A 13,892-nucleotide genomic window follows, 5' to 3' on the forward strand; every position below is an offset into this window, starting at 1 on the left:
AAAAATTGTGCATTTTTGTTTTTAAATGACATACCCTTTGGCGTATAGGTGTATTTTTCATTCATCTGTTGAAATTATCTCTGCTATTGTTTTAATGCCTCTTTGAGATTGTCATATACAAACGGTCGTTTTCCTAGATTTATTGTTACCCTATGTGTTTAAGTACATTTATTTACTGATGGTTGTAGCAGCAAATCTCTGTTTCTCCTGGCTGCATCGGCACTGCCACAGCCAGTTTGAATGCTTACCCTTCTGGAGAAACTACCTCAATAAAATGGCATCAGGCATGTTTTACTTTTTTAAAAAAATAGATCTTGAATAACTGAATATTTCCTAGGCAGTGTCAACGTTAGTCAGCCATTTGGAAAATTGATTCAACTATTGTCTTTTTGAAGCTTATTTCAAACATTTGGTGTACTGCAGCCCAAGGCACATTAGAAATTACTGTTGATCCCTTTGGGCACTTGTATGTTTCACTGGCATTTTGGCTTCTTAAATGGTTATTATCCACCAATAGCTAATTTAAAAATCGCTTACGCTTTTTAGTATTCCCATGGAATTCAATGGTTTCTCAGTGCCAGTTAGGGCATTTGGTAGATTGACTAGAAAAATAATTGTTTAAGCAATGCTGGATAACTGTGAGGTAGCCGTTGCCTTGACAACTAGAAAACGGTTCTGTTTGCTAAACAAAGGGATGGTAATTTAGTAGTTTAATTTCCTTTTTGGCATGGAGGTGCTGCATAATAACATTTTATTTTAGCCTCTGAGATGGTCTGTATTATTGACCAAAATCAGAGAATCACAGCAAAAAGAGAAGAGTTTTTTCTGGTTTAAAGACATGTTTATGTAACAGGGTCAGTGTTGGTGTAGGTAATTTAATTAACCAGCTGAATAATTCTTTGTATATCTCTGTTGCACCGAAGGCCAGGAGCCCTAGAATAGGTATATAGTCTTGGTTGTCTTTCTACTATACTAAAGGGTTGTGATGTACTTCATAATGGAGCAACACCACAAACACTTTAACCTCTGTTGCTACTAGAATCAACAGGATTACTTTATTTCTGAATTGAATGAGGGGGATAATATTTAAACACCTCCTCCCAACCTCCTCCTTATTATACACAATTATACTGGCATCTCTTCTGTTTGTGTGGAATATCTTTTGTATAGAACTTAAAGAATTTTTTTAACTCACATTTTCCCCCCAAATTATTAAGTAATATTAACAGTCTTTATTTAGCACTGTATGCCTAGCCACTTTCCAAGCACTTTACATGTAGCATTTCACATCTCATCCCTGTGAGATAGTCACTCTTTTATCCTGAGGTAGCGAGGTTCTAGCTCAAGGTCATCTAGCTGCTAAGTGGTAGATTTGAACCTAAGCATCTAATTCAAGAGCCTGTGCTCTTAATTTACTATATTGTACTGACTCTTATTAATAAACTCATTCTAAGTACATTAAAGAGTACAGGAAAGTATTAATAAGAAAAATAAAAATAACCCATAATCCCAACCACTACAGATTAGAATACTTTTTTCCCCCCTTTAGATTATAATACTCTTTACTGTTCTCATGAAGTGATGTAGTATCTGGGTTTCTTTCAAAATAATCATTGTATAGGAGGGGTGGGTAGGAGTATAGATGAGACAAAATTGCATTGATAATTGTGGGATCCAGATTATGAGTATATGGGGGATTTATTATACAGTCCCATCTTCTTTTGTATATGTTTTGAAGTGTTTCTTAGTATATGTTTTGTTTTTATTCATTTGTATTTTCTTAGAGTGCGTGTACATGGGAGCGGGGCGGGGAGCAGAGGAAGTGGGAGAATCTTTTTTTTTTTTTTAAGATTTTATTTAGGGGCGCCTGGGTGGCTCAGTTGGTTAAGCGACTGCCTTCGGCTCAGGTCATGATCCTGGAGTCCCGGGATCGAGTCCCGCATCGGGCTCCCTGCTCGGCAGGGAGTCTGCTTCTCCCTCTGACCCTCCTCCCTCTCATGCTCTCTGTATCTCATTCTCTCTGTCTCAAATAAATAAATAAAATCTTAAAAAATAAATAAATAAATAAAAAATAAAGATTTTATTTATTTGAGAGAGTGAGCGAGAGAGTGAGAGAGCACAAGCAGAGGGAGAGGGAGAAGCAGGCTCCCCACTGAGGAGGGAGCCTGATGTGGGCCTCCATCCCAGCACTCTGGGATCATGACCTGAGCCAAAGGCAGACTGAGACACCCAGCGCCCCCGCCCCTTAGTATACATTTTAAAAAGCAAAGAATACATGCCACTTATAACAAAGAAACCTTTTGTTTTTAAAGACTGGAAGACTGGGGCGCCTGGGTGGCTCAGTTGCAGTCCACCTCCTGATTTTGGCCCAGGTCATGATCTCAGAGTCTTGAGATTAAGCCCCGCATCAGACTCTGCACCGAGCATGGAGCCTACTTAAAATCCGCCCCCCCCCACCCCCGCCACCCGTGCGCGTGGGCTCTCTCAAAAATAAAAAAGAACAGGAAGACTTACTTTGAATGAAATATTTTTATACCCATACCCCTCCATTCCATTCCCTTTCCCATAGGTTAATCCGTTTTTAAAAGCAGTTATTCCAGGGGCGCCTGGGTGGCTCAGTTGGTTAAGCGACTGCCTTCGGCTCAGGTCACGATCCTGGAGTCCCTGGATCGAGTCCTGCATCAGGCTCCCTGCTTGGCAGGGAGCCTGCTTCTCCCTCTGACCCTCCCCCCTCTCATGTGCTCTCTCTCTCTCTCTCATTGTCTCAAATAAATAAAATCTTTAAAAAATAAAAAAATAAAAGCAGTTATTCCTATCTTTATTATGTATATTTTTACATATGTATAAAATAACATAAATATATCTGATTATTTTTGTATTTCTAGAAAAAGCTTAACCGACAGAACCACCAGGTGCCTCCTTTTTTTCTTTTTAAAATGCTAGAGGCAAAACCTCATTTTATTTTATTTTATTTATTTATTTATTTTTAAAGATTTTATTTATTTATTTGAGAGACAGAGAGAGAGCAGATGAGAGGGGGGAGGGTCAGAGGGAGAAGCAGACTCCCCGCTGAGCAGGGAGCCCGATGCGGGACTCGATCCCGGGACTCCAGGATCATGACCTGAGCCGAAGGCAGTTGCCCAACCAACTGAGCCACCCAGGCGCCCCAAAACCTCATTTTAAATGATTGCTCATTGGGGCGCCTGGATAGCTCAGTTGGTTAAGCAAAGGATTCTTGATTTCAGCTCAGGTCATGATCGCAGGGTAGGGGATCGAGTCCTGTGTCAGGCTCCGCTCTCACTTTGAAATCTGCTTGAGATACTCTCTCTCCCTCAGCCCATTTCCCCGTGTGTGCACCGTTCTCTCTCTCTCAAATAAATAAAATCTTAAAACAAAAAGGGGGGCTGCCAAATCTGAATTTACATCAGTTTAATGACTTGTTTGCCTACCTTGAGTGTTTCATAATAGTAATAGTAATTGTTAAGAGCTGAATACTTGAAGCATCATAATTGAGTGCTTTTTTTTTTTTTAAAGATTTTATTTATTTATTTGACAGAGAGAGACACAGTGAGAGAGGGAACACAAGCCGGGGGAGTGGGAGAGGGAGAAGCAGGCTTCCCGCAGAGCAGGGAGCCCGATGCGGGGCTCGATCCCAGGACCCTGGGATCACGACCTGAGCTGAAGGCAGACGCTTAACGACTGAGCCACCCAGGCACCCCGAGTGCTTTTTAATACTGACCATGTTTTCCTGTTGTGGAAACTGAAGCTTAGAGAGGTTTAGTAGCCTACAAAAACTCAGCTAGTTAGTGTAAGGAATAGAGCTGGGGTAAGGACCTTGTCTTTTCTGCCTGTGCTATTAGTCTGCTTTATTACCTTATATTATACTAATGATAGAATGATAATTTATGCTCTGATAAAATTATGTATACAAATCTGACCATGTAGGTAGGTTATGGATTTCATTTGTTTTTCTGTAGAAATTCTCATTCATATTTTGGTTAGCATAGTTTCACTTCTAGATGATTATGTGTCTCAGTGTCCCATTTTGGCCATCTCTGTAACCCTGCTTTGAGAAATACTTAATAGAGGTATACAGAATTCAAATTCTTTTTTTTTTTTTAAAGATTTTATTTATTTATTTGAGAGAGAGAATGAGATAGAGAGAGAGAGAGCACGAGAGGGGGGAGGGTCAGAGAGAGAGGCAGACTCCCCGATGAGCAGGGAGCCCGATGCGGGACTCTATCCTGGGACTCCAGGATCATGACCTGAGCCGAAGGCAGTCGCTTAACCAACTGAGCCACCCAAGCGCCCCAGAATTCAAATTCTTATGTTCATCTAATGATGAGAATTCGGGAACAGAAAAGTAACTTACTTAAGATGATGCAAAACAAAACAGTAGAGGCAGAAGTAAGATCAGACCATAGATCTTTGCTTTTCATGTGTTGCCTTTAACAGATTAACACTGTTCTAACAATGCATTTCAGTTTAACAGGTGTTTATTAGACTTTGGTTTCCCTTCTCAAGTATTTTTGTAGTAGACATTTTCTTTATGTGTTTTGCTAATTCCTTTTCATGTGTTCTATCTTGAAGGAAGGGAAATATTACCCTTCATAATAATAATTTGCCTCCACAATATTTAAGGTAATTATTACTCTTTTCTGTTAGCATGGATTTTTATGTTGGTAAGCATGGATTTTTATGTTGGTAAGGATGGGAGATAGGCTTGGTTTTGGGGAAAAATCTCATTCAAATTTAAGTTGAATGAATCTGCTCAATAAACATATTGATAGCTTGCTATCATTGGCATGTTGCCAGGGTTTGGTATGACTATTAATGAAAAGAATATGTATATGGGTTTCTGTATATAAGTAGTCTAAATATATTACTATTCTGTTCCCTTTTTTGTTCACAATTCTCTATAATAAAAATATCTTAAAAACTTCTCACTTCTTAAACATTTGTTTCTGAGTAGGCATAAATGTGCAACTTTTAGTTTTCTTGTTTTTTTCTACATTTCACAGTTTCTCGTTCCTCATCAGTATTCATTTATTTTGACTATACTATTTGTCTATGAAAATAAAATTTACTGGCTAATAAGGCAGGATGTGTTAATGGGAGAGGTTTGCAAGTTGTGGAGATTAATGTCTGTGGTCATGAAGGTAGCCCCACCATTTGCTTTTGTAGCAGTAACACACAATACCAATTGAACCACAAAGTGAATTGATGTCTTCCTGAAATTTTCTTAAAATTTCTGGGTGAAATGCTATGTGTCCATTTCATATACTTGCTATAATAAAGCCACTAGCTTGTCTGGAATTTAACCAAGAATTTGACCAAAGAAAATGGTAAGTTAAGAGGGTTAAGGCAAGTAGGTAAAGTAGAAAAATACATTTATTAACTTTAGGTGCAGGAGCAGTACAAAGTTACCAAAGTTGTAGTCAATGATAACAAATTTAAGTAGTAGTAATTCAGAAATTATTGTCTTTCTGTGAGGGTATACTTCTGTTATGGCATAAATGAATTGAAATATGGGCATTTTCCTAGGTAGATTTTTTTTTTTTTTTAACTTTTTTTTTAAAAGTAACTACGTGCTGGGCGCCTGGGTGGCTCAGTTGGTTAAGAGACTGCCTTCGGCTCAGGTCATGATCCTGGAGTCCCTGGATCAAGTCCCGCATCAGGCTTCCTGCTCAGCAGGGAGTCTGCTTCTCCCTCTGACCCTCCCCTCTCTCCTGTGCTCTCTCTCATTCTCTCTCTCTCAAATAAATAAATAAAATCTTTAAAAAAAAAAAAAAAAGTAACTACGTGCAACATGGGACTTGAACTCACAGCCCCAGGATCAAGAGCGCATGCTTTACTGGCTGAGCCAGCCAGCCCCCTGCCATGTAGATTTTAAAAACCGTATACTTGATATATTTTGTGTTCTTTTTTTTTTTTTTTTAAGATTTTATTTATTTATTTGACAGAGACAGAGATAGCGAGAGCAGGAACACAAGCAGCGGGAGTGGGAGAGGGAGAGCAGGCTTCCTGCCGAGGAGGGAGCCCGATGTGGGACTCGATCCCAGGACCCTGGGATCATGACCTGAGCCGAAGGCAGACGCTTAACGACTGAGCCACCCAGGCGCCCTATTTTGTGTTCTTTTTAAAAATACTTTTCGTGAAATAAATAGAATGTGAAACAAATGGCTATTAAGGAGTTCACCATGGTATTTTTAGTTGTAGTACCTTTGTTTTGGTTTATGTGCTACCTCCCACCTTTAAAAAAAAGTTACAATTATTTGATTATAATACTTTTGGTATAGCATTAGAAAATATATCTTTTTTTATTTTTTTGATAGATCACTCCCAGTGTGTATTATCCACAACAATTGGGATGAATTTATTTTAAGATCCAAATGAAATTTATATTTTCATCATTCACTGCTATATTAACAGCATTTTTCCACCTTATGTTCTATAGAATTTCTGCAAGATGTTAATAGAAAAAAGATTTATTTGGACGATGAGGCAGAGTAGGGGTTTGATGTTCCCAAACTTTCTCCTCTTCTTTTTGGTGGAACATCTCAGGATATTAGTATTTCTTGTAAAATACTTTGTGCAAAGTTACCTACATAATCTTTCCTTGATTATGCAATGATTAATATAAGCAGAACTCCTTAAAATTATAGATCTTATACAGAAGTGTACCTGATTTTGGAGTCAGAGCAGCTAGATTAGGACTGTTAAAAACTAAATCTCACACACACACACACACAATAAAAAAAATCACAAGTGAGGAAACTTCAAATATTTAACATATAAGGGTAAATAAACAGTGAACTCATGCCAGAGCATTTAAGATTTCCCAGATTGGATTTCTTCTTATAGTTTTCTCCAGTTGCTTGAAATACATGTAATTCTTCCCACCCCTTCTGTGCTATTATTCTACCTTAGAATTGTCTAGGTAGGGATATGACAAAGCTATTCTGAATTTGGGTGGCTTCTAAGATGTAGCCAAAATTTTTGAGGCTTTTAAGGATCTGCCTTCTCTTTAGGTGGTCATATAGTAAATAAATATTTGAATGAATGGGTAGATGGAAGGGTGGATAGAGTGATAAATTTGTGATTAAGATGATTCATATCATGGGCTGTATGTATTTTATATAGAGAAAAAAGATGCATTTTTATTTTATATGATGTACATTTAAATAGATTTTTTGATACATAGATTTTACTTGTTTTTAAGTTAGAGTATTTTGTGGATGGTTTTTGTTAACGAATACATCAATTATTACAACTTTTTTTTAGCTATAGTGGGATTAGATCTGCCAGCCTGAAGTCTAATTGTGCTAAAGAATTAAAGACTTTTAAATCTAATTATATTTGTTTGCATTTTTAGGCCCTTGATGAGCCTCCCTATTTGACAGTGGGCACTGATGTGAGTGCTAAATACAGAGGAGCCTTTTGTGAAGCTAAGATCAAGACAGCAAAAAGACTTGTCAAAGTCAAGGTAAGTATATGTAGATCTTATAAATTATATGTTCAGTATTTGATATTTAAACTTGTTCTTGGTGGGTGTATTTAAGACTTTTTTTTTTCCTGCAAGATGAGTTTAGTTTCTATATAAGGGTTGTCAAATACCTGAAAACAAAACATTATTTGGGATTTTAAAGTATTCTAATTAGAGTGAAGTTAGGTTCTTACAAATTGATATTTTGAATGCCCTTTCAATATTGACAGACTTGGTACTGTTTGTGTTTTTAGCCTTTTCTAAAAGGCTGGAAAGGACCTTAGAAGTCATGTAGTTTAATTCTTAATTTTAGACCCCCCACCATTTTAGCCATTAAGTTGAGATGTGATTTATAATTTGATGGTGTTTTAGATAACAGTAAAGTAAGGTAGATCTAGTTGTTGATTTCCTTATCCTCTATCTTTCTTTTAAAAAACCTTTCTTAAATACTTGTGTTTTGTGTCAGTGCAGAAAAAGAAATGTAATTGTTTATATTTTAGTAAATTTATCAGTGTTGAAAAATATAGGACAAGTGAAGTATTTGAAGGTAGATATTTATTCATTTGTCAATTATTTACTGAGTGGTAAACTGTGCAGAGTACTCTGTTAGGTGGAAGGAGGTTGGGGATATGAGGATGGCCTGATCTTCATCCTCAGGGGATTTATGGTGCAGAGTAGCAGATACCCTGTAAAACATTGGTTTGAATATCACCAAGTCAAAAGGCCACAGAGGTGTATGTCCAGTAGAGAGTTTCAGGTTTTCTTCTGGAGCTTTTTCCATGTCTATATCCTAGGTTCTTTCCTTATGCATGGATGTGTTGAAAAAAGCTTCCTGCGATTCTGATTTACACTCCTAGTTAAGATCCACTGTGACAAGACCTTTAAATAAACTGTAAATCTGTAGGAGTCTAGTCTTGGCCACACCATGCCTTTAGTTTTCACATGTGTGGTATCTGTGAGCTCTTCCGTGATTTGATTTTTGTGGGTACTCTTACAGTGTTCTGATAGTGGCATTCCCTGTTCTGATTTCACACACTGGTGTTCCCTGAGCACTCATTTTTTTGCCACTACCATCTTGGAAATGAAGAGAAAGCTTTTTTTTTTTTAAAAAAGATTTTATTTATTTATTTGACAGAGAAAGACACAGTGAGAGAGGGAACACAAATGGGGAGTGGGAGAGGGAGAAGCAGACTCCCTGCTGAGCAGGGAGCCCGATGCGGGACTCGATCTCGGGACTCCAGGATCATGACCTGAGCCGAAGGCAGTCGCTTAACCAACTGAGCCACCCAGGCGCCCAGAGAAAGCTTTTTATTAGCTTCCTCACTCTTCCAGACAGGGCTCCTACTAACACATGTAATATCTTACTGTGAATTAGACAAAAGCCCTCCCTCCTGGTAGATAGCTTCTTCAGGGGAGCTTGGCCTACAGATAAGACTTCTGTGTTAGTTAGAAAAAGGTGCTCCCTTAGGACAGGAGCAGTTTTACTCCAGGACCCATGCTTTGGTTTGCAGAGCACAGGCTGAATTTTAGCCCTGACTGCAGTCTCAGCTGGGTGTTGCTGTGTAATGAATGAACCAGCTAAATGGCGTGTATCACTCCTGCCATTTCTTGCTATTAATCAAAGGAAGAGTACTGTTAGTCTTTACTGCTTCTGTTGATAGCACAGAGTACAAGTACCTTGTGCCTTGTAAATAACGGATAGCTAAAACTTGTTAATTTTTTTGGCTGCTCTAAAAATCTGTTTATAATTCAGTTATTTTCTCAACAGATATAGTGGTATATTTCTGGTTTGTTTATGATTCAGACAAAGTTAATACATTTCCAACAATTTGTTGATATACTTCTTCCTCATCAATTTTCATTTATTATACATTTACTGTGTGCTAAGTACTATATTAGGTATTGAAACTCTAGTGTTAAAATCTGATCTCTGTCATAAAGTGGCTTACAGTCTGAGTGAGTGACAGAGACAATTAAACACATAATTTAAATAAAGCATGGTAATGCTTTTGTGTGAGACAGAAATGCCTGGGATGCTGTGAGTATAGGACATCTCTTTTCATAACTTGTTTGTGAGCATATTACGTAGATTGATGACCATAGACATCTGATAAGACCATGTTGATGGTTCAATCCCTGTAAGAACTCTTGCTTTGTATAGGGAAAACAACTTTTTCTACATTGAATACTGGAAGCTGTCTTATTTTTCACCAACTAATGTGAAATATTTAAACCTGAACCCTTATTTTAACTTAATCTCCTCACATCTGGTTTCCCATTCTCTGATTTCTGTACTGATACAGAGTACAGTAAACTTCTGGAGCTTGACTGCCCGAGTTTGAATCTCAGCTCTACTGTGTACCAGTTCTGTGATCTTGGACTGGTTACTTATACTTTCTGCTCCTCAGTTTTCTTATCAACAAAGTGGGAACAATCATACCTACCTATTAATAAGGTTGTTGTAAAGATTATATGTTTAGTGCTTGAGCCTGATGCTTAGCTCTCAATAAATGTTTGTTGCTACTGCTTATTATTAAACTAGGCCTTCACAGAATGATAGAGGATCTAATAGCCTAAGGTCTCCACCTGTTTCCCCCCCCCTCATTTTTTAGGAAAAGAAATTATACTACTAAAGTAATAGCTAATAGTATTGAATAAAGTCTAATCCATGAAATACCAACTGATTTAGTCTGGGAATTTGTCTGTTTAAGTAATAAATTTTTCAGTTAATCTGCTTAGGGATTGAGATTTTATATATACTAGACAGCTGTGTTAGATTACTTGTAAGGAGAACGAATTCATGCGTTGGTGAGCTTGTGTCACTTGATTTTTTTTTGTGTGTGGGCTTGTTGCTAATTAAATTTGTGATCTCTAGGTAACATTTAGGCATGATTCTTCAACAGTGGAAGTTCAGGATGACCACATAAAGGGCCCACTAAAGGTAATTCATTTATTTATTCATTATTAATTCTGATGCTTCAATGGGAGACATTAAAAATTATACTTGGTCATTTCTTTTTAATCGTTGGCTGTTACTGAGTTGATAAACATAATTGTCTCTAACTAGACCAGTAGAAAACAATAGAATGTTCGGTGAAACTTGATGTGATAGGAAAACCTGTGGTCAGAAATGAAGTAAACATCAAGGAAGCATTGACTGCTTTTTATTTACTCACATGTTTACTTTTCACCATGTTGTACTTCCAGAATTAATAGGTGATGAATTAGGGATTAAGTGATAGAGGTTCTGTAATAATGTGAAAAGTGAGGGAAAAACCCCAACACGTTAAGAACCTCAGAGCTTTTATTTATTTATGCATTCATTCATTTATTTATTTATTTTTAAAAGATTTTATTTATTTATTTGACAGAGAGACACAGCAAGAGAGGGAGCACAAGCAGGGGGAGTGGGAGAGGGAGAAGCAGGCTTCCCGCGGAGCAGGGAGCCCGATGTGGGGCTAGATCACAGGACCCCAGGATCATGACCTGAGCCGAAGGCAGGCGCCTAATGACTGAGGCACCCAGGCGCCCCTTATTCATTTATTTTAAGATTTTATTTATTTGAGAGAGAGAGAGAGAGAGTGTGTGTGTGTGTGTTCACACAAGCGCAGGGAGGGGCAGAGGGAGAGAGAGAAGCAGATTCCCTGCTGAGTAGGGAACCCGACATGGGGCTTGATCCCAGGACCTTGAGATCATGACCTGAGCCGAAGGCAGACACTTAACCGACTGAGCCACAAAGAGCTTTTAGAGTGCTAATTTGTTGAAGCAACTACAGGCAAATGAAATTTTTTAAGGGTTATCAGGCAATTAAAGTGATAAGCATGTTACATACAGATAGTTTTATTTATTTGCTTTCATTTCTCCTCACTGGTGGGTGAAATGAGTACTGCTCTACTTTCTACTAGTGAGCAAGCTAAAGAGAATGTGTGGGTAGCCACGGTGTGCTCTTTGGCCCTTTTGAATGTCTGAAAATTGGACAGTGGCCTGCCTGGGTGAGTTTTAAGAAATGCTAACAAAATTAAAGAAACATTTATAGATACAAGAAAAATCCTTTACTGACACAGCTGTACTTTTGGGGGAATTAGATATGTGTATCTGCCAGTTGTTTGTTTGTGGTTGACTTAAAGCCTTTTTTTTTTTTTAAGACTTTTAATTGGATCCCCAGAGCATTAGTAGGCACTATAGAGAGCTAAAGCTTGTAATTAAAAAAAAAAATCTTGCCTTATAAAAATTATTTTCCACCATTTCTGTTTTGTAGGTGCCATTTTTAATGTTACATGCACATGTTCATCATTTTCAGGGACAAAAAAGACAAAACGTGTATACTTACGATGCTTGTCACCGTTTGTTTAGCACTTAGTATGTGCTAGTGCTGTGCTAATAAGTCTTTTGCACATACTGTCTTATATAATCCTAACAGCTCTTTACATAAGACACTAAAGGGACATAAAATAATCTGGCCATGACAGCCAGTAATGACAGAGCTAGAATTCTGATAGGGTCACCCCCTTGTCATTGAAGCATGTGCCCTCTGAATTTTCAGAACACATACACTTCTGTGCCTTATTTGTGTTTTTGCCTCAGAAGCACACCAGCATAACTCTCACTGACAGGTGCCCTGTTCGCATTGGCTTGGGCCAGCTCCTACCAGCTACAAAATATGCTCAGTGTTGTGAAGAGATAGAAAAGGCAACCGCTTTGTATCCTCAGGCCCTCTTTTTCTCCTTCTGCTCCCACCTCTTTATGGCACAGTTGGTTTATTTTACTTGTTTGGCTTTTCTTTCTGTATTGAATTATTCTTTGTGATTAGGGCTAAGGACCAATTTTGATTTTGACATAGGCAGGTATATTAAATTTTGGTCTCAAGATTGTTAAAGTATTTTTTTTTGGTCTATTGGTTTTTTTTTTTTTTTTTTTGCGTGTGTATAGAGTTTAAATTGTTCCCTAATATACTTCATAGCTTTCTATTACCTGATAGAAACTGTCAGCATTTGGATAAATGTTTCTCTTAGAGGAAATAAACCTACCAAAAGTGATGGTCATTTGATCTAAATATATTTTCTAATGAGTTCACATGAAATGTAATACCTAGACCACTTATTAAATCATGTATTTATTGACTGTAGTCATTTAATAAGAGCTCTATTAATTCTCCAGTTTCCTTCCCCATTTTGGGCATTGTGTGGGGCTACCAGTCTCTCTCTGAACAAGTTTATTTTTTGTTAATCATCATAAAGACCATATACTTGTATTTTATTTTTATTGGGGTATGATTGACATATAATATCTTATTAGTTTTGGGTGTACAACATACTGATTCAATGTTTCATCAATACAGTAAGTCTGGTTATATCCATTACTATACACAGTTTAAATTTTTTTTTTTTTTTTTGCTTATGATGGAGACTTTTAAGATTTACTCTCCTGGCAACTTTCAAATATGCAATATGGTACTATTGACTAGGGTAACCATGCTGTCTGTACCTTATATCCCTAGGACTTATTTTATAACCGGAAGTTTGTACCTTTTGACCACTTTTACCCATTTTGCCTACTCCCCACTCCCTTCCCACCCACTGGCAATGACCAGTTTGTTCTTTGTGTCTATGAGCTTCTGGTCGTTCGTTTGTTTGTTTGATTTTTTAGATTCCACATATAAGTGATATCATATGATACTTGTCTTTCTCTATCTGACTTATTGCACTTAGCATAATGTCCTCAGAGTCCATCCATGTTGTTGCAAATGGCAAGATTTCCTTCCTTTTTAAAAGGCTGAATAGTATTCCATTATCTGTATATTTTTTCCTGTATCCATGCATCCACCAGTGGATACTTAGGTTGTTTCCATATCTTGGCTGTTGTAAATAATGCTGCAGTGAACATGGGGGTGCTGATACCTTTTTGAATTAATGTTTTCATTTTCTTTGGATAGGTACCCAGTAGTGGAATTGCTGGGTCATAGTTCTATTTTTAATTTAAATATCTCCATACTGTTTACTGTAGTGGCTGTACACCAATTTATTTTACATTCCCACCAACAGTGCGCAAAGGTTCCCTTTTTTCCATATCTTTGCTAACATTTGCTTTTTGTTGTCTTTTTGATAATAGCCATTCTGATAGGTGTGAGGTGATACCTCATTGTGGTTTTGATTTCATATCCCTGATGATGAGTGATGTTGAGCATCTTTATATGTACCTGTTGGCCACATGTGTGTCTTTGGAAAAATGTCTGTTCAGATCTTCTACCCATTTTCTAATGGGGTTGTTTGGTTTTCTGCTATTGAGTTATATGAGTTCTCTATATATTGGATAATTAACCCCTTATCAGGTAAAATATTTGAAAATATTTTCTCCCACTCAGTAGGTTCCCTTTTCATTTTGTTGATGATATCCTCCACTGTGCAGA

At 37.5% G+C, this 13,892-nt stretch overlaps 1 protein-coding gene across 5 annotated transcripts in view; it reads left to right on the forward strand.

Annotated features, from left to right (window-relative positions):
- Positions 1 to 13,892, forward strand: part of ARID4B (AT-rich interaction domain 4B) — a 145,870-nt gene that overhangs the window by 53,484 nt on the left and 78,494 nt on the right. For all 5 annotated transcript variants that reach the window (XM_045877800.3, XM_064594604.1, XM_045877799.3 and 2 more), the window contains exons 3-4: positions 7,376 to 7,486; positions 10,362 to 10,427. In XM_045877800.3, coding sequence (XP_045733756.1) covers positions 7,376 to 7,486; positions 10,362 to 10,427 — 177 coding nt within the window. The remainder of the gene's footprint in view (positions 1 to 7,375; positions 7,487 to 10,361; positions 10,428 to 13,892) is intronic.

This window comes from Mirounga angustirostris, unplaced genomic scaffold (assembly GCF_029215605.1).
Source record: "Mirounga angustirostris isolate CCGP_5_RB_7025 unplaced genomic scaffold, mMirAng1.0.hap1 SCAF_6, whole genome shotgun sequence".
Lineage (NCBI taxonomy): Eukaryota > Metazoa > Chordata > Mammalia > Carnivora > Phocidae > Mirounga > Mirounga angustirostris.